The sequence below is a fragment of the Mesoplodon mirus genome, assembly GCF_964341445.2.
Source record: "Mesoplodon mirus genome assembly, chromosome: 2".
Taxonomy (NCBI): Eukaryota; Metazoa; Chordata; class Mammalia; order Artiodactyla; family Ziphiidae; genus Mesoplodon; species Mesoplodon mirus.
The window spans coordinates 44969693-44991151 of NC_138977.1; the positions used below are offsets into that span (position 1 = coordinate 44969693).

At 36.2% G+C, this 21459-nt stretch overlaps 1 protein-coding gene across 7 annotated transcripts in view; it reads left to right on the top strand.

Annotated features, from left to right (window-relative positions):
• The window catches only part of CNOT6L (CCR4-NOT transcription complex subunit 6 like), a 124620-nt gene that overhangs the window by 72119 nt on the left and 31042 nt on the right, over window positions 1–21459 (top strand). For all 7 annotated transcript variants that reach the window (XM_082632553.1, XM_082632552.1, XM_082632548.1 and 4 more), the window contains exons 5-7: window positions 6767–6856; window positions 17948–18016; window positions 20667–20824. In XM_082632553.1, the coding sequence (XP_082488679.1) occupies window positions 6767–6856; window positions 17948–18016; window positions 20667–20824 (317 nt within the window). The remainder of the gene's footprint in view (window positions 1–6766; window positions 6857–17947; window positions 18017–20666; window positions 20825–21459) is intronic.

Below are 21459 nucleotides of genomic sequence, written 5' to 3' on the forward strand. Positions count from 1 at the left end.
TCACTTTAAATGTCCTGCCACTCTCTTCTGGCTTTTAGAGTTTCTGCTGAGAGATCAGCTGTTATCCTGATGAGGATTCCCTTGTGTGTTATTTGTTGCTTTTCCCTTGCTGCTTTTAATATGTGTTCTTTGTATTTAATTTTTTCCAGTTTGATTAATATGTGTCTTGGCGTATTTCTCCTTGCATTTATTCTGTATGGGAGTGTCTGTGTCTCCTGGACTTGATTAACTATTTCCTTCCCCATATTAGGGAAGTTTTCAACTATAATCTCTTCAAATATTTTCTCAGTCCCTTTCTTTTACTCTTCTTCTTCTGGAACTCCTACAATTCGAATGTTGGTGCGTTTAATGTTGTACCAGAGGTCTCTGAGACTGTCCTCAGTTCTTTTCATTCTGTTTTCTTTATTCTGCTCTGCAGCAGTTATTTCCAATATTTTATCTTCCACATCACTTATCCATTCTTCTTCCTCAGTTATTCTGCTATTGATCCCATCTAGAGTATTTTTCATTTCATTTATTGTGTTTTTAATCGATGCTTGATTCATCTTTAGTTCTTCTAGGTCATTGTTAAATGTTTCTTGCATTTTGTCTATTCTATTTCCAAGATTTTGGATCATCTTTACTATCATTATTCTGAATTCTTTTTCAGGTAGACTGCCTATTTCCTCTTCATTTGTTAGGTCTGGTGGGTTTTTATCTTGCTCCTTCACCTGCTGTGTGTTTTTCTGTCTTCTCATTTTGCTTATGTTACTGTGTTTGGGGTCTCCTTTTTGCAGGCTGCAGGTTCATAGTTCCTGTTGTTTTTGGTGTCTGTCCCCAGTGGCTAAGGTTGTTTCAGTAGGTTGTGTAGGCTTCCTGGTGGAGGGGACTAGTGCCTGTGTTCTGGTGGATGAGCCTCGATCTTGTCTTTCTGGTGGACAGGTCCACGTCTGGTGGTGTGTTTTGGGGTGTCTGTGGCCTTATTATGTTTTTAAGCAGCCTGTCTGCTAATGGGTGGCGTTGTGTTCCTGTCTTTCTAGTTGCTTGGCATAGGGTGGCCAGCACTGTAGCTTGCTGGTCATTGAGTGAAGCTGGGTGCTGGTGTTGAGATGGAGATATCTGGGAGATTTTCGCCGTTTGATTTTATGTGGAGTTGGGAGGTCCCTTGTGGACACATGTCCTGAAGTTGGCTCTCCCACCTCAGAGGCACAGCAATGACTCCTGGCTGCAGCAGCACGGGCCTTTCATCCACCCGGCTCAGAATAAAAGGGAGAAAAATTATAAAGAATGAATTAGTAGAAGAAAGAAAGAAAGACAGAGAGAGAGAGAGAGAAAGAAATGAGGGAGTGAGGGAGGAAAGAAAGGAGGGAGGGAGGAAGGAAAGAAAGAAAGGGAGGGGTGGAGGGAGGGAGGGAGGAAGTAGGGAAGGTAGGAAAAAGAGAAGATAAAGTAAGATAGAATAAATTATGATAAAATATAATAGCGTTATTAAAATAAAATATAATTATTAAAAAAAATTAAAAGAAAAAACGGACGGATAGAACCCTGGGACAAATGGTGTAAGCAAAGCTATATAGACAAAATCTCACACAGAAGCATACACATACACTTTCACAAAAAGAGAACAAGGGAAAAAAATCATAAATCTTGCTCTCAAAGTCCACCTCCTCAATTTGGGATGAGCCGTTGTCTGTTCATGTATTCCACAGATGCAGGGTACATCAAGTTGATTGTGGAGCTTTAATCCGGTGCTTTTGAGGCTGCTGGGAGAGATTTCCCTTTCTCTTCTTTATTCTCGCAGCTCCCGGGTCTCAGCTTTGGATTTGGCCCCGCCTCTGCTTGTAGGTCGCCGGAGGGCGTCTGTTCTTCGCTCAGACAGGACGGGGGTAAAGGAGCAGCTGCTTAGGGGGCTCTGGCTCACTCAGGCCTGGGGGAGGGAGGGGTACGGAGTGCGGGGACAGCCTGCGGCGGCAGAGGCCGGCGTGACCTTGCACCAGCCGGAGGCGCGCCGTGTGTTCTCCCAGGGAAGCCGTCCCTGCCCCGGCAGTGGCGGGCTGCACAGGTTCCCCGGAAAGGGGGCGTGGACAGTGACCTGCGCTCGCACACAGGTCTCTTGGCAGCGGCAACAGCAGCCCCAGCGTCCCACGCCCGTCTTTGGGGTCCGCGTTTTTAGCCGCAGCTCGCGCCCATCTCTGGAGCTCCTTTAAGCAGCGCTCTTAATCCCCTCTCCTCGCGCACCAGGAAACAAAGAGGGAAGAAAAAGTCTCTTGCCTCTTCGGCAGCTCCAGACTTTTTCCCGGACTCCCTCCAGGCTAGCCGTGGTGCACTAACCCCTTCAGGCTCTCTTCCTGCCGCCAACCCCTGTCCTCTCACCGTGCTGCGAATGAAACCTGAAACCTGAGCCTCAGCTCCCAGCCCCGCCCGCCCCGGCGGGTGAGCAGACGAGCCTCTCGGGCTGGTGAGTGCCGGCCCGCACCGATCCTCTGTGCGGGAATCTCCCCGCTTTGCCCTCCGCACCTCTGTTGCTGCGCTCTCCTCCGCTACTCCGAAGCTTTCCCCCTCCGCCACCCGCAGTTTCCGCCTGTGAAGGGGTTTCCTAGTGTGTGGAAACCTTTCCTCCTTCACGGCTCCCTCCCACTGGTGCAGGTCCCGTCCCTATCCTTTTGTCTCTGTTTATTCTTGTTTCTTTTGCCCTACCCAGGTACGTGGGGAGTTTCTTGCCTTTTGGGGGGTCTGATGTCTTCTGCCAGTGTTCAGTAGGTGTTCTGTAAGAGTTGTTCCACGTGTAGATGAATTTCTGATGTACCTGTGGGGAGGAAGGTGATCTCCGCATCTTACTCTTCCGCCATCTTCCCTGACTCCTCCCTTCATCACTTTAAATATGTCCTGCCAGTCCCTTCTGGCTTGCAGAGTTTCTGCTGAAAGATCAGCTGTTTACCTGATGGGGATACCCTTGTGTGTTATTTGTTGCTTTTCCCTTGCTGCTTTTAATATGTGTTCTTTGTATTTAATTTTTGCCAGTTTGATTAATATGTGTCTTGGCATATTTCTCCTTGGATTTATTCTGTATGGGACTGTCTGTGTCTCCTGGACTTGATTAACTACTTCCTTTCCCATATTAGGGAAGTTTTCAACTATAATCTCTTCAAATATTTTCTCGGTTCCTTTCATTTTCTCTTTTTCTTCTGGAACCCCTATAATTCGAATGTTGGTGTGTTTAATGTTGTCCCAGAGGTCTCTGAAACTGTCCACAGTTATTTTCATTCTTTTTTCTTTCTTCTGCTCTGCAGTAGTTATTTCCACTATTTTATCTTCCAGGTCACTTATCCGTTCTTCTCCCTCAGTTATTCTGCTATTGATCCTATCTAGAGTATTTTAAATTTCATTTATTTTGTTGTTCATCGTTGCTTGTTTCCTGTTTAGTTCTTCTAGGTCATTGTTAAATGTTTCTTGCATTTTGTCTATTCTATTTCCAAGATTTTGGATCATCTTTACTATCATTATTCTGAATTCTTTTTCAGGTAGACTGCCTATTTCCTCTTCATTTGCTAGGTCTGGTGGGTTTTTATCTTGCCCCTTCGCCTGCTGTGTGTTTTTCTGTCTTCTCATTTTGCTTATGTTACTGTGTTTGGGGTCTCCTTTTTGCAGGCTGCAGGTTCGTTGTTCCTGTTGTTTTTGGTGTCTGTCCCCAGTGGCTAAGGTTGTTTCAGTGGGTTGTGTAGGCTTCCTGGTGGGGGGGACTAGTGCCTGTGTTCTGGTGGCTGAGGCTGGATCTTGTCTTTCTTCTGTGCCATTTTTGCTGTTCTCTATCCATTTCTTTTTGAGGTGTGGTAGTTTCTGTCTTTGAAGGAACTTATTCATTTCTTCTGAGTTGTTGAATTTATGCACATAAATATTTTTTAATATTCTCTATCCTTTTAATGTATCAAGGGTTGTTCCGTCTTTCATTCTTGATGTGTATAGTTTGTGTCTTTTTGTCCGGTCAAAGAGAGGTTTGTCAATTTTATTGCCTCTTTCAAAGTACCATCTTTTGAGTTCAGTAGTAATCTGTTGTTTTCCTATTTTAGATTTTATAGATTTTGGCTCTTTATTAGCTCCTTCCTTTTGGTTTCTTTGGGGGTATATTTGCTCTTCTTTTTTTTAGATTCTTAATATGGAGGTTAGGTCACTGATGTTAGATTTTTCTTTTCTAATATAAGCATTAGATACTATAAATTTTCCTCTAAACACTGATTTAGTTGTATCAAAGTACTTGGGGATTTTCCAGATGTCTGTCTGTTTTCAATTTCTAGTTTTGTTATGGTCCGATAGTATGCTTTGTGTGATTTCATTTTATTTAAATATGTTATAGTTTGTTTCCTGGCCCAGAGTATGGTGTCTCTTGGTGAATATTCATGTGTACTCGAAAAGAAAGTATATCTTCTTGTTTTTGAGTAGAGTATTATATAGATATCTGTTAGTTGTTTGAGTGTTGTTAGGGTCTTCTTCATCTTTATTGATTTTCTGTCTACTTTTTATATTGGTGCCTGGTAGAGGAGTATTAAGGTCTCAAATACCATCTTGCAACTCTTTAGAGATATTATTCTATTGTATTGTTACTGTTACTGTACTGTATTCTGTTGTTGTTAATGAATTTTGTTGACATTCTCATATTTTTTTCTTTAGAAGTAATTGATCCTTTTTCCCTATCTGGTTTTAAAGTCTTGTATTTGCCATTAGCATTCTCTAGTTTGCAGTACAACGTAAAATGAAAGTTTTCTTAAACTTCTTTGTATATGTTGAGCTTCTTGTATCGGTTTATTCAATTTTTAAAAAGTTAGCTTTTGAAAGTTTGCAGCCTTTTTCTTTTTGAATATTGCCTCTCTCATTTCTCCTCTCTCTCTAATCCCCTTCTGGCTAGGAGTCAGAATGTGTTTACTATTTATTCCATCTTGTGTGTCAGAGTCTAAAATTTCCTCTCATGTCCTTGTTTTTGTCACCTCTGTTATCCTTGGGTTTTTCCAGAGACTCTTTATCTAGGATCTGAGGCTTGCAGTTCTTGAGCTCTAACCCTCTGTTATATAGGAGCTCTATTGATGTGATGAAGTGTGAAGGAGAGGAAGAGTCCTCTAGTCCTATGATTAGGTCTCAGTCTTTTGGTGAGTCTGAGTTGGGTATCCTTCCTCCCCACACACTAGAGGGGGCTGAAGTGGGATAAGAGAAGTATTGGGTTGGTTAGGCTTTGGTAAAACCCCACTTAGTTGTACTCTGGTAAAATGGTTTCCCTTGTGGGCAGAATTGGTTGAGGAGAACATTACTTTCCCTCTCCCCTAACAGAAGCACAGGGTTTTTTTTCTCCAGTCTTTATAGTGGGAACCCATTAGAACCCCGGGGAGTAAAATGCAGCAAAGTGTGGGGCCCTGCTTGTGTTCAGGACAGCAGTTTGCCTTGTGACCTCAGTTGTGGTGGTGGGAGTGACAACTTCCAGTCTCTTTACACGTCAGACCAGAAACCAAAGTACTGTTCTCTCTTTCTAGAGCTCCAATTAAATGTATATTAAGATTTCTTGTTCTCACTCCCATATTTTTGTCTCATATTTTCTATTTTCTTGATGCTCAGTGATGCATTCTGGGTAATTTCTTTGAATATAGTTTTCTTGTTCACTTATTTTATTTTCAGCTGTATGTCATCTACTGCCTAACTCACTCATGGTTTTTTCCCCTAGTACTTTATTGAATTATAATTACATACGGTAAAATACCCAAATACTTAAGTATGCTGCTGGACTAATTTTGACAAAAGTAACTGCTTAACTCAAGATGTAGAACATTTCCATCAACCCAGGAAGTTTCTTTTTCCCACTTTCAAGTCAGTTGGAAGCTGCTAACCAGATTTTCACCATAGTTGTACTATTTTACACTTTCACCAGCAACTTCTGAGAGTTCCAGATACTTCACATTCTTTCTAACCACTTCGTTGGTCATTGCGTTTTAATTTTAGCTATTCTGATTGGTGTGTGTTGCATTAAAGATTTTGTTTTAATAATTAGAAACATCATTTCTGAAAGTTCTACAATTTTTGTTTTTTTCAAATCTGTTTGCTAGACTATTTTTTGCATGCTTATCTTAATAAATACTGCCTTTATTTCTTAAGAGAATATATAGACTGTTAACAGTAGTTTGTTTTTTGAAATTTGATAAATCTGTACTCTCAGTATTCAGATACCCCTGATCACTGTCATAAAAAAAATTCTTATTTCCCTCTACATTTCATTAACTCATCTTGGTAATGATAGGTTTTCTTTTCACTTGAAATACCTTCCTTTTCTCCATGTGTAGTATAAATATTCGAACTAGGAAGACCCTCCTTTTTTATATCACTCATTCTTTCTCATACAAGTCTGTTTTTCTTTCAGTTAGAGTATTAACTTCAAAGATAAATGTAGAACCTATGGGTTACTTAAGGGTGCCAAGTTTTGATATTACTTCAGAACTGACCAAGATTAATATGTGTATGTGTGTGTGTGTGTGTGTATGTATGTATGTATGTATATATGTGATTTTGACACACACAAATTATATAGGTATACAGTATAAACTGAAATCTGGCAAGAAATAATTCTTTTGAAGTTTTTCTTTATGACTTTCTCAACAAAGAGTATTTAGTTCCTACGATTTCTTTAAATTTATGTAACAGATTAAGTACAGTAAAATTCACTTTAGAAAATTAGTATTTTGTTTTATAGTGTACATTTGTTTTGTCTTTAAATTGTAACTCTTACAGATTTTATTTTTCTCTCTGTCTTTAGGCAATCCTTTATCACAGGATATTCTCAATTTATACCAGGACCCAGATGGAACCCGAAAGCTACTGAACTTCATGCTTGACAATCTTGCAGGTAAATATTAATGACAAAGCAGTAAACTCTACAGATATTACCGTTAGCTAATAGATCACATGTTGCTTAAGAGCTTCTGACCATTTTTTTTTAGTTGTTGTTATTATTATTTTTAAAAATTTTTATTGGAGGCATCTGACCATTGTTTTATAACTGCTTATAGGATTGAAGTTCCTGACATTAGTATACTCCATGGTAGTGGGACATTCTTCTTTTGACATACTGAGTGCTTTATGTTAGGATCTTTAGTTACATTATCTTGTTGAATATTTTTAGGAACCTAGGAGGTAGGAATTTTTACTGGCATTATACAGATGCAAATTCTGAGATTCAGAGAGTAAAGTAATTTACCTAAGTACACAGCTGATTAATGCCAGAGCTGTGAACTCAAGATTGTCTTGCTCTTAATCACAAAGATACATAGTTATCAATTGTTTGAATTTGATGCAGAATGTTTGGAACCCACATATTGTGCACATTTTTCCTGAATGAAATGACTTGTTTGATTCACTACACATCTGTGGAAATTTTGAAAGCAAGATTTTAATTAAGAACACCAGATTTATCTGATCAAAATAGTGTTATTCCAAATGAAAAATTTTTAATGTAAGAAAGCTATTAAGTATTTGACTTAAAACTTTTTTGTTTGTTTAAACACTCAAGATACATTTAAAAGAATGGAGATGCTACTAAATTCAGATATTTTTCTTGGAATAATGCCTTTCTAAAATACAGAATCTTGAAACAGAGCTAGAGAAATCTAGATCTCAGTAGAGGCCATCATCACAATATTTTGGCTGTTCTCTTTTTAATTGTATCATAGAAGACACCCACCTACATACAAAATTTAAAAAAAATCATAAGATTTACAAAAAGGTGAAATCAAATTAATGTTATTTAAAAGTTTTTTGGTTGATTGATGAGAGAGAGATAACAAACTTATTAGAGAAGTCCTTTTAGTAAGAAATTAAGAATATGTGGCTGTTAAGTTGTATACAAAGCACGTGTATGTTTTTTCCTTCTTGTTTAAAAATGAAGTATCTCTTGTCTCTATGGATATAGCCTCATGTGTATGTTATTTCCTTCTTGTTTAAAAATTAAGTATCTCTTGTTTCTATGGATATAGCCTGTTGACCCAGCCATATGGCATGTGTGGTGTGTGTGTGTAATTTTTAAGGAGTTTTTCATGTGTTTTAGATATAAGCTGTTTGTTGATACATATGTTGCAAATACCTTTTCTGGTGCTCTTGTTGCTTTTTCACTCTCTTAATTTGTCTCTTGATGAACAGAAAAAATTTAACATACTCTGCTTTATTGATCTTTCTAGTGTGGTACTGCTTTTGTGTTCTCTTTAAGAATTTTTCTCTAGCTCAAGCTCATGAATGTATTCTCCTATGTTAGTATCTAAAAACTCCATTTTCTACATGCAACACTTAGAGCTATAGTCTTCCCAGAATTGAGTTTGTGTAACACAGGAGTCAGTTTTTCCATGTGTGTATTAAATTAACCTTTAGCCATTTATTGAAAAGACTGTCCTTTCATTACTGTTTTTTTTTGTGCCATCTTTGTCATGAATCATCAATGTTTGTATGGTATTTCTAGATTCTCTATTTTTTGTTCTCTTCCACTAGTCTTTACGGCAGTATAACATTGTTGTTAATTATGGCAGTTTTATAAAATGTTTTGAGATACAGTAGAGTAAGTCTTCCCTCTTGATTTGATTATAAAGTTTTGGCTAGTTTTGGCCCCATGCTTCTTTTGCCTTGTATTTTCATTAAAATTGCTAGAAACAGCTTTTCAAATTTCTCCCCTCCCCCAAGTGTGGGGATTTTGATTGGGGATACAGTTGACTCTTGAACAGCACAGGTTTGAACCGCACGGGTCCACTTATATGCAGATTTTTTTTTCAATGAACAGTACTGTAGGATCCATGTTTGGTTGAATCTGTGGATGTGGAACCGTGGATATGAAGGGCTGACTGTAAGGTTATATGCAAATTTTTGACTGTATAGGAGTCAGGACCCCTAACCCCTGTATTGTTCAAGGGTCAACTGTAGATTGCTTTGGAAAGAACTGACATGTTTACAACACTGGGTTTTCTAATCTTAACAGTGTAGAATATTCTTTTATTTATTGTGCCTTCTCTAATTTATCTCATTATTTAGTTTTAGGTTTCTGTGTATTGGTCTTGTGCATTTTTTATTACATTTATTCTAGGTATTGACTTTTTTGATGCTTTTATAGTCTTTTTGAAAATAAATAGTATCTTAATGGATGTTGCTGGTTTGTAGAGTGCAGTTGAGTTTTGTATACTTCTTGGTATTCCCACCTTGCTGAACACTTGCTAAATATGTATTCAACCACTTTGCTCAATTCTTTTTAATCCTAATGAATTTTAATGCCAATTTATGCAATCATATCATCTGTAAATTCTACTTTTAATATTATTTTTCTAATTCTTATATCTTTTATTCTTTTTCTTTATTGCACTTGCTAAGACCACCAGTAAACTGCTAACTAAAAGTGGTGATAATGGGTATCATTGTCTAATTTCATAGTTTATTAGCTTTTAATAATTTATGATTAAGTAGGATGTTCACTGTAGTTTTTTTTTTTTTTTTTTTTTTTTTTTTTTTTTTTTTTGTGGTACACGGGCCTCTCACTGTTGTGGCCTCTCCCGTTGCGGAGAACAGGCTCTGGACGTGCAGGCTCAGCGGCTATGGCTCATGGGCCCAGCCGCTCTGCGGCATGTGGGATCCTCGCGGATCGGGGCATGAACCCGCGTCCCCTGCAACGGCAGGTGGACTCTCAACCACTGCACCCCCAGGGAAGCCCATTCACTGTAATTTTTATATTGATAGTTTAATCAGATTAAGGATTTTCTTCTATTCCTAGTTTGCTAAGAGTCTGTTATTTTTTTATTTTTTATTTTTTTTGCTGTACGCGGGCCTCTCACTGTTGTGGCCTCTCCCGTTGTGGAGCACAGGCTCTGGATGCACAGGCTAAGCGGCCATGGCTCACGGGCCTAGCCGCTCCGCGGCATGTGGGATTTTCCCGGACCAGGGCACGAACCCGTGTCCCCTGCATCAGCAGGCGGACTCTCAACCACTGCGCCACCAGGGAAGCCCTGTTATTTTTTAACATGAATAAATGTTGAGTTTTATCAAATGCTTTTTTTCTATTAAGATGAGTATAAAATTTTTGTCCTTTATTCTGTTAATTTTGTAATTGCATTGATGGTTTTTCATATTACCACCTTTGTATTACTGGAATAAGCCCAAGTAACTTGTAATATATTATTATTCTTTTTATATATCCCTATTTCTGTTTGCTGATATTTTACTTAGGATTTTTTGCATGTGTGTTTGAGTGAGACTGACCAGTAATTTTTCTTGTCAAGTTTTGATATAAAGGTTATGTTGGCCTCATTAAAGTTTTGGGGGATTATTTTCTCATTTTCTGTTATTTAGAAGAGTTTATTTAAGATTGGTATTCTTTCTTTCTTAAATATTTGGTAGAATACATCTGAGCCTGGGGCTCCTTTGTAGGCAGTTTCATTTACTGATTTAATTTCTTTAATAACTATAATACTCGTCTGATTTTCCATTTCTCTTTTTATCAGTTTCTGAAAGATTTTTGGTAATTTGAATATTTTATCTAATTTTTCAAATTTATTGGCATACAGTTCAGAATATCTTTTTATGAGGTTTTAATGTCCATTTAATGTATTGTGATGTCTCTTTTCCATTCCAGATACTAGTTGTTGGTGTTGCCTCTATTTATTTCATGAATAGTCTTGTCCAGGGATTTATCAATATTTTCTTTGAAGAAAAGAACCAATTTTTAGCTTTTTTGGTCATCTCTCTCATACTTTTTTTTTCACTATCAGTAATTTCTTATCTTTATTATTTCCTTCTGCTTTCTTTGGGTTTCATTTGCTTTTTTCTTTCTAACTTCTTATAACACCTAAATCTGTCACTTTTAGACATTTTTTTCTCTGATGTATTCATTAATAAATCTCCCTCTAAACATGACTTTTAGCTATATCCTGCAAGTTTTAATTTGTATAATTTTCATTATCATTCAGTTCAGCATATTTTCTCCAAGCTCTCATTTCTTCTTTGACTGATGAGTCATTTAGAAGTTTACTTTTTTTATTTTTAGGGGAGTTTTTCTAGTTTTCTTTGTCATTGATTCCTAGCTTAATTCCATTGTGGTCAAGGAACGTACTCTGATTTCAATTCTAAAAATATGTTATATATTAGCCAGCTTATGCTTAATTACTTTTTATAAATGTTAAATATGTACTTAAAAAGAATGCAAATTCTATAGTTGTTTGGTACAGCAATCTATGTATATTAAAGTTTGCTAATTTGAATGTGTTATATATACTTAATGATTACTTTGTTTTTATTCATTACTAATAGAGCTATGTTAAAATCTCCCACTTTGATTACAGATTTGTTTATTTCTTCTTGTAGTTCTTACAACTTTTAATTACATATATTGAGGATATATTTTCATGTGTTTCATCTTTCTGGTTATTTGAAACTTTTATCATTATGCTGTTCTTATTACTTTCATATTAATTAGCTACATGAAAAAAATATAGCTGCGTGAGTTCTGTTTTGGTTAGAATTTGCACCGTATGTCTTTTTCTGTTTTTTTTCTGTGTTAAACCTTTCTGTATCCCTATATCTTAGTAGTTTCTTCTGCCTTCTTATTTCGGGTTTATTTTGTTCTTTTTCTTGTTCGAAGTAACAATTTAGATTGTCAATTTGAAATATTTCCTCATTTTCAATGTAAGGAAGTAGCACTATACACTATAATTTCCCTCTCAGAACTACTTTAGCTGCATTCCATACATTTTTATATGTTGTATTTTCATTTTTATTCTTTCCAGTGTATTTTTTTTTTTTTTTTTTTTTGTGGTACGCGGGCCTCTCACTGTTGTGGCCTCTCCCGCTGCTGAGCACAGGCTCCAGACGCGCAGGCTCAGCGGCCATGGCTCACGAGCCTAGCCGCATGTGGGATCTTCCCGGACCGGGGCACGAACCCGTGTCCCCTGCATCGGCAGGCGGACTCTCAACCACTGCGCCACCAGGGAAGCCCTCTGTCCAGTGTATTTTTTAAAAAATTTCCTCTGAGTCTTCCTCTTTGACTCATGGATTATTTAGAAATATGTTACTTAATTTCCTGTTGTCTGTTACTAACTTTTTGTTTGATTCCAGTTTGGGACCAGTTGGGAAACATTCCGTATTATTTCAATTCTTTTAAATTTCTTGAGGTTTGTTTTATTGTCTATCTTGGTGAATGTTCCATGAGTGCTTGAAAAAAGTATATATTTTGTGGTTTGTTGGGTGGAGTATTCTACACATGCAAATCAGGTCATGCCGGTTGCTGGTGGTATTTAATTCCTCTATATTTTTTGTAACTTTCTATCTAGTAGTCTTACCAGATGTTATAGTGCTGAAATTGCCAACCATAGTTGTGGATTTGTCTGTTTCTCCTTTCAGCTTAGTCAGTCTTTGCTTCATGTATTTTGAAGTGGTGTTGTTTGATGTATACATATGTAGGATTGCTACATCTTCTTGATGAATTGAACTTTTTATCATTGTGTAATAACCTCCCTTGTTCCTAGTATCTTTTTTGCTCTTACGTCTACTTTATCTGATGTTAACATAACCACTCTGCTTTTTTTTGGTTTGTTTAATGTTTACATACTCTTAGATTCAGCTTCACTATGTGTATGTGAAGTGAATTTCTTGTATTAGTGTACAGTTGACTTATATGTCATGATTTTTATCTACTCTGCCAAGATTCCACTCATTTAATTTGTGTATTTATTAGACCATGTACATTTAAAATAATTATTGATATGTAGAACTTGAATCAGCCATTTTGATACTTGTATTCTGTTTGTTTCCTTTGTTTCTCCTTCATTTATCTTTTCTTGGTTTCTTGTGGGTTACTTAAACATTTTTTTAGGATTCCATATTATTTTATTTATCCTTTTTTAGAGTATATTGTCTTGTATAGTTTTGTTAGTTATTACTTTAGATATCACAATATACATATGTAGCACAGTCTATTGATAATGGTGTCTTATCACTTTAAGTGAATTGTTGATGCCCTACTTCCATTTGTGTCCCTTCACCTTCCCCACTTTTTAAAAAAAATATATTTATTTATTTATTTATTTATGGATGTGTTGGGTCTTGTTTCTGTGCATGAGCTTTCTCTAGTTGTGGCAAGCGGGGGCCACTCTTCATCGCGGTGCGTGGGCCTCTCACTATCGCGGCCTCTGTTGTTGCAGAGCACAGGCTCCAGACGCGCAGGCTCAGTAATTGTGGCTCACGGGCCCAGTTGCTCCGTGGCATGTGGGATCCTCCCAGACCAGGGCTCAAACCCGTGTCCCCTGCATTAGCAGGCAGATTCTCAACCACTGCGCCACCAGGGAAGCCCCACACCCTCCCCACTTTTAAAATATTATTGTCCCTAGTATTTCCTCTACCTGTACTAAGTACCACACAGGCGTCACAATTTTTGCTTCAGCCATCAGATACGATTTAAGAAGCTTATGTGGAGAAGGTTAATCTGTTATATTTATCCTTAATATTAGTCATTCTCTGTTCCTTCCATTTTGATGTTCCATTTCTTCTGTTATGTTCTTTCTGTTTAGAGAGCTTCCTCTAGTAATTCTTTAAGGGCTGGTCTGCTAGCAACAAAGTCTTGTAGTTTTCCTTTGATAACATCTTTATTTTTCCTTGATTTATGAAGGAATGTTCTGCTGGACACAGAATTTGAGGTTGACAGTTCTTTCCTTTTAGCACTTTATCACTTCCTCTGGCACCATGGTTTTAGAAAAGAAACTTATTGTTCCCCTTTAGGTAATGTGTCATTTCTCTGAGCTTTTTGGGATTTTTGTCTTTAATTTTTAGCAGTTTCATTATGATGTGGTTTGGTGTGGCTTACTTTGGTTTTATTGTTTGAAGTTTGCAAATCTTCTTAAACTTGTAGATTTATGTTATTTATTAAATTTGAGAATTTTTAGTCATTATCTCTTAGAATTCTTTTAAGTCTACATTCTCTTTCTGAACTCTGATGATATGAATCTTAGATCTTCTCTTATAGTCCCACAGGTTCCTCAAGCTCTGTTCTTTTTTTTTTTCAGATTTCTTTTTATTGTTCCTGTTGAGTAAATTCTCTTGATTTGTTCTCAAATTCAATCATTTTATCTTTTGTTATCATTATTATTGTGCCCTTCCACTTCTTTCCTTAGGTTTTCTGTTTTTTCAGTTTTCAAGAGAATTTGTAATTACTTTTTGTAGCAGCTCTATGATGGCTGCTCTAAAATTTCTGTCAGATAATTTCAACATCTGAATCATCTCTGTGTTGTTGTCTGTTGGTAGTCTTTTCTCACTTAAGTTGTGATTTTCCTCGTGTTTGGTATGACCAGTGATTTTCAATTGTGCCCTGGATATTTTGAATATTCTGTTAGGAGATTCATGACCTTTTAAAAACCTCAATAGCAGGCAGCCAATTTAGGTTTAGCATGTGGGTTCTGTTGGTCCTCCCAGGCTCAGCTGGCACCCTCTCTGTGGGGAGACCAGGCCCAATGCTGCCGGCCACTGGGAGGTGTGGGAAATCAGAACTTTCCTTGCATGCCTCACCACCCTGGGTCTATTCCTGGTGGCTTCAGGGCTGTCTTGCACTTAGTGTGGCATGTGTGGGAGATAAAAATGGGAGAATTGTTTTTATCACATTATAGGTATGATGCTGAAAGACGTATTAAGATGTCAACTGCTGTTCTTCTCTTCATAATGAGAATAGACTTACCTTCAATTTTGATCCAAATCCTCGTGCTGTGTCTAGGACCATATAGATTTATCTATTAAACAGTCTTTATATGATTTGATAGTTGGCCCATATAACTCTGTATTCCTCTCCTTTGTCATATCATTGGCTATGCAATTTTATCTTTGAAAAAAGTCAATTTTAAGTATGTGCCACACATGAGTATATTATTCTCCTTGTAAGAAATACTTAAATTCCGATTAAGACTAGATTTTCCTTTGACCACTACCTTTAATTCCAGTCCCCTCCGTGTAAGTAAACACACTTGTAAGTTGGGTGTGTATCCTTGTAGACATGTCTATAGACATTACATATAAAAATTATACCAGTAGAAATTTTATGGTATTACTTGGCGTGTGTGTTTTAAATTTTTTTCTAATAAAATGTATCCTATTATTATAATGTATCTTATTATTTAATTAAAATGTATCATATATTTTTCTACTTTTTTCTCATTCAACAGTATTTCTTATATACCTTTCCACTTTAGCACACACGTTATCTTTTTTCTTTTAAACTGTAGCATAGACTTCTGTGAAATGGATAATAACCATTTACCATTGTTTTTGCTATTACAAACAATGGCATAATGAATATCCATTTGAATGCTGCTTTAAGCAGATAGGGCTGATCCCAAGAAATAGAATTGCTGGGTCACAGGAACATGAATGTTTTAAATTTTAAAAGATGGTGTCAGTTTGTCCTCCCAGATAGCTGTACCAATTTGTATTCCCACCAGTTGTACATGCAAGTATCTGTTTCTTATCACCTTCACCAACACTGATATTAGTAAACTTAAAAATATTTTTTGTCAATCTGGATAAAGACATGCTATCTCATTTTTTAATGTTTCCTGGTTACTGGTGAGATAGAGTGTCTCTTCCTATGTTTTTGTTCTTTGGTTGTTGTTGGGGAATATTATACGTTTTACTTACACTGATATATTGTGCTGTATCAGTTAAGATATGGGAAGCGTCAGAATGTTGACATCACCTTACTTGTCTTATTTTGATACTTTTTGTGCTTTCTGAATTTTTAACTATTTGCTAATAAGGATCCCAGCAGCTAAAAAGTTCCTTGTTTACTCTTCATTATATTTATATAATGAGCTTTCCATTTTTTGAGATAGTTGCCAAGATTCTGGCATGGCACTCCTAGCAGGCATGATTATTTTCCAGGATTCAATGTGTTGAACCAGCTGGATGGTTTGTTTGTCATCTTATGATGACCTTCATATGGCTGTGCAAAATAACGTTCATTTCACTTTGTGAAAAGCATGGCTGCTAAAACAGGCATCCTTTAGGTAGACTTCAGAACATCAAAATGATTAGTAAAGTGAAACTTTTTTAAAGGTCTTGGATACTGTGGTCAAAATTTCTGTGGCTGGATGATGATGGAGTGTTTTTGTTTTAAAGGAATACATTTCTTATCCACTAATTCCCTGGGTAAATCTGCAAACTCTAATCAAATTGTTCTGTAACTGCAAATGTGTTTAAAAGGGAGAAGAAAAAGAGGAAGTTAAATCTTAACTTAGTAATTTTCTTTCATCTGATAGTTTGGTAACATTTAGTTCCATAGTATTGACAATCATATCTGAGCAGTTAATGTTTAACCAGTGCCTTCCTTTTTTCTGTATAATGTAGCTCCAATCTCTTGCTTTACATTGACCTTATGAGAGAAAGAGTAAAATTAGGAAATGAAAGCCCTGTTAGAAAATTCAGTAATTTTTATTATGCATGCATATTTGTTTTTTTCTATTTTAAAAATATTTGAATATTTTATTCATCAGTGTGTTGAAACTTCACATAGCTTTGATTTTCCAGCTGGGAACAAGGCTGGGTCAACACAATTTATATGTGTAATTAAGACATAACATCTTACTTAAGTTTTTTTTTTTTAAACATCTTTATTGGAGTATAATTGCTTTACAATGTTGTGTTAGTTTCTGCTGTATAACAAAGTGAATCAGCTATATGTGTACATATATCCCCATGTCCCCTCCCTTTTGTGTCTCCCTCCCACCCTCCCTATCCCACCCCTCTAGGTGGTCACAAAGCACCCAGCTGATCTCCCTGTGCGATGCAGCTACTTCCCACTAGCTATCTGTTTTACATTTGGTAGTGTATATATGTCAGTTCTACTCTCTCATTTCGTCCCAGCTTACCCTTCCCCCTCCCCGTGTCCTCAGCTGCATTCTCTGTGTCTGCGTCTTTATTCCTGTCCTGCCTTTAGACACTATAAAACTCTTAGAGGAACACATAGGCAGAACACTCTGTGACATAAATCACAGCAAGATCCTTTTTGACCCACCTCCTGGGGAAATGGAAATAAAAATAAAAATAAACAAATGGGACCTAATGAAACTTAAAAGCTTTTGCATAGCAAAGGAAACCATAAACAAGGCAAAAAGATAACCCTCAGAATGGGCGAAAATATTTGTAAACAAGCAACTGACAAAGGATTAATCTCCAAAATATACAAGCAGCTCATGCAGCTCAATATCAAAAAAAACAAACAACCCAATCCAAAAATGGGCAGAAGACCTAAATAGATATTTCTCCAAAGAAGATACACAGATTGCCAACAAACACATGAAAGGATGCTCAACATCACTAATCATTGGAGAAATGCAAATCAAAACTACAGTGAGGTATCACCTCACACCGGTCAGAATGGCCATCATCAAAAAATCTACAAACAATAAATGTTGGAGAGGGTGTGGAGAAAAGGGAACCCTCTTGCACTGTTAGTGGGTGTAAATTGATGCAGCCGCTATGGAGAACAGTATAGAGGTTCCTTAAAAAACTAAAAACAGAACTACCATATAACCCAGCAATCCCACTACTGGGCATATACCCTGAGAAAACCATAATTCAAAAAGAGTCAGGTACCACAGTATTCATTGCAGCACTATTTACAATAGCCAGGACATGGAAGCAGCCTTAGTTAAGGTTTTAAATAGGTACTTTTTAATAAATACTGTGTAAGTATAAATGCCACTACTGAATTTCCTCATGTTCTTTTTGGATATTAGTTACATGTTTTATGAAGAACTGTTCGTCAACTTCCTTCAGCTTCTAAATCTTCATTATATTTCAGTACTATATTTTTAAGTCAGTTTGTGGGGCATTATAGCTGAAGAGAAAACAGAAGCTGATTTGACATTATAAAGCAAATGATACTGATTTTAGAAAGACATGAAAATATGTTTAAAAGAATATACGTTTTTTCCAGTTCATCCAGAGCAGCTTCCTCCGAGGCCATGGATTACATTAAAAGAACGAGACCAAATTCTGCCATCAGGTAAATAGTTTTTCTTATTCTTCCTTGACTATTTTCAGATATACTTGAAATGCCATTTGGGCTTTGTGATAAAATTGACAGGCCTTCATTTTACCTCCCCTAAGTAGATGCGTTTAAAAAGACTGATCAGTAGACTTAAAAGTCTACCCTAAGGCTTATGTACAGGGATCTCATACCTTTCACAATGATGCAGCTCTTGGTTTTAAAATTAGTTCTTGTAATAGAGCTTTCCAAATGGCATCTTCACATAGGGTTTGGTGATTTAAGAAAAATGATTAGTAATGAATTTTCTTCTGAAAAATTTTAAACTACTTAGATACTTTATCTTTCTTGAGTGGGTAGGCTGATAACGCTTGTAGAAGAATAATTTAGACTGAGTTCAATTTACTGTATTGGAAACAAAATATGATACCAGGCCAAGGGTATAGAAATGATATAGGGTGAAGATTTGAGCAGCTTAATTATATGATTTAGCATTTCTAGAACTGCAGTAATGTAGGAAATATAAACCTTTATCTTTTGGTGCAGACCAATGATGAGTTGACATTTATAGGGCTTCTTACTGCTTACTAGACATTTTATGATTGGGAATTCTGCTTAAAATAAGTTGTTACGAATTAATATTCCTCTTAATCACAAGTGATAGTTTTCATGATACCTAATTTTGTTTTAAAAATGAAAATTTTACTGTTTTAATATGAATACTGATACTTAATTTTAAAGGGTAAACCACAGAATTTATTATGTACTCTTACAACAATATAAAGGCCGTCTTTTTTTTTTTTTTTTTTAATTTAAGGTAAGAAGTGGAAGGATTCAGAAAAAATCATTTGCTTAGTTATCGGGAGATGTGGGAAGTGTAACGTGTTCATGGTTCTATTTATATTTTAATAACACTGAGAAATATCATATCAGTACATTTCTGTATCTTCTAGAGGTAATAATTTTAAAACCACCACACTCTGGAGCCATAGTATCAGCCTGTTCTACGAGGTACTGTATCAGTGTTATCAAGAATAACACTTCTGTTATCAGGATTCACATTGATGGTCTGAGTAAAATGAATACGTCAGTTTTTTTACAGAGCCTCAAGTTAGGCAGATTTATTTTATGTTTAGCCTTCCTTAATGTGTAATTAATTGTTCCCTTTCTGGTATTAAAATGATATTAAAAACACCATTTTCTAGTTCTTCAAAGTAATCCCTTTCTGAGCACGAGTTAACATAATCTGGAAGAAGATCTTTCCTAATATCACATACCTTCATTTCCATTAAGAAGAGGAACAACAGAAACAAATTTTCATTAGTTGTTGAATTCTCAAGTAATGTGTTCTTGGGTTTTCCTTTTTGAACAACCACTATGGAGTTTTCTTGGGATGTCTGACTTCTGGGAGTAGAATCAGTGCTACAAAAAAAAAAAAAAAAGATATTAAAAATGCCTTTTACTTCTGATGCATAGGCAGATGTGTATAATAACTAACAATGGTTAAGGGTGATTTATAGCCACAAAACTATAATGGTAATTAAACTATGTAAGAATTAATCCCAGATAGTGAAAAGAGGTACCAGTATACAAAATGGCCACCATTCAGATTTCCAGGGGACCGTTGAACTAAGTTTCTCTTAATACCTTTCCCATCATCTGACTTTGAATCAACTTCAATCAAGTGTTACTTCATTCTTGGATTCCTCACCTTTTATTAAGTACTTGATTCTCAACTGTGTCTGCCCATTATAATCACCTGGGAAGCTGTTTAAAAATATTAATACCCAAATCCTAATATACTAACTTAATTAGTCTGGAGTAAGGCGCTGAGTATCAGCATTTTTTAAAAAAAGTTCTACAAACTGATTCTAATGGACAGCCAGGATAGAGCATTAATGATAAAAATCAGGGCTTTTCAAACTGGTGTGCATGTGCATATGAATCACCTGGGGATTTTGTTAAATTGCAGGTTCCAATTCATTAAGTCTTTGTGAAGCCAGAAATTCTTCAGTACTGAGTTCCTAGGTGATAACTGATGCTGCTGGTACTTAGAGCACATTTTTGAGTAGCAGGGATACAAGCTGTGTTTTCCTATTAGTTTGCTTGTAGTCCTTTTATAGGCATTTTAAAATGAGAATTTAGTTTTAGAAATGAACATTTGATTTGGTAAAAAAGGATTCTCTTATGACTGAACTTTGTAGTCCATATTCTTCTGGCTTAGAGCAGTGAGAGCAGTAAGAGGCCTAAAAAAGTATTAAGTATGGATATTTTGTTAATACAAGTTAATGAAATTAGAGCCTTTTAATGAGAAAAATTAAAATTTACTTTTATTCCATTTATAGAGAAAAGTTTTGCTCAGTAAATTATGTGCAAAAAATGTCATTCTGATTTAAAAGTTGAATTTTTATTTATTAAAATATTCTTAAAAAATCACAAATATGAAGTATTAGTCTAATTCTCGTAAAAGAACTTTGGTGTGATGGATTCCAGTGAAGTTTTATAGGTATAGTTTAATGGAATCTTGCCCAAGGCATTTCACGATGATGATATTTGGGGTATGTTTATGTGGCATGTGTGTTTCTATAGGTGTATATGTGATATTACTTTGGAAAACATTGCCTAATTTTCTCCCTTTTGTCTGTTGTTTTTTTCTCCCACTTCTTAGCATCATTCACGGTTATGTGTTACAATGTGTTATGTGATAAATACGCCACCCGGCAGCTATATGGCTATTGCCCATCCTGGGCATTAAACTGGGAATACAGGAAAAAGGGAATTATGGAAGAAATTGTTAACTGTGATGCAGATATCATTAGTCTTCAGGTAACATATAGAAATTAAGTTGTCTTTAACTTAAAGGTGAACCTAAAAATTATAGAAGATCTTACTTTTGGGAGAGTTCCTGTGTTCGAAGGACAACCCAAAGCAATTATTTTCTCTCCTCTTTAAAAAAAAAGGATAATTGTAATAAGCACCTCAGATATTTCTACAGTGAAACTGTTTTGCTAAGTATAGCCACCAACTTATACTCATTTACTGTTTTCTTACGTGAAAGTAATCGCACCACACTATTCATGCTAATTCATTTTATGAACAAATCATTGGTCTTGCCGAAAGAGAAAACTGCAGAATATTGCATCTCTAAGGTTTATAAATTTAACTTATAATGGGATCTGTAAAACAGAATTACTTGCCCACCGTTGTTCTTTAATGATAAACTTTTTTTTTTTTGATGTGGATCATTTTTAAAGTCTTTATTGAATTTGTTACAGTGTTGCTTCTGTTTTGGTTTTTTTGGCCAGGAGGCATGCGGGATCTTAGTTCCCTGAATAGGGATCCCACCCAGGGATCGTACCCACACCCCTTGCATTGGAAGGTGAAGTTTTAATCACTGGACCGCCAGGGAAGTCCCAGTGCTAAACATTTTAAACATTTAAAAATATTGTACTATAAATCAT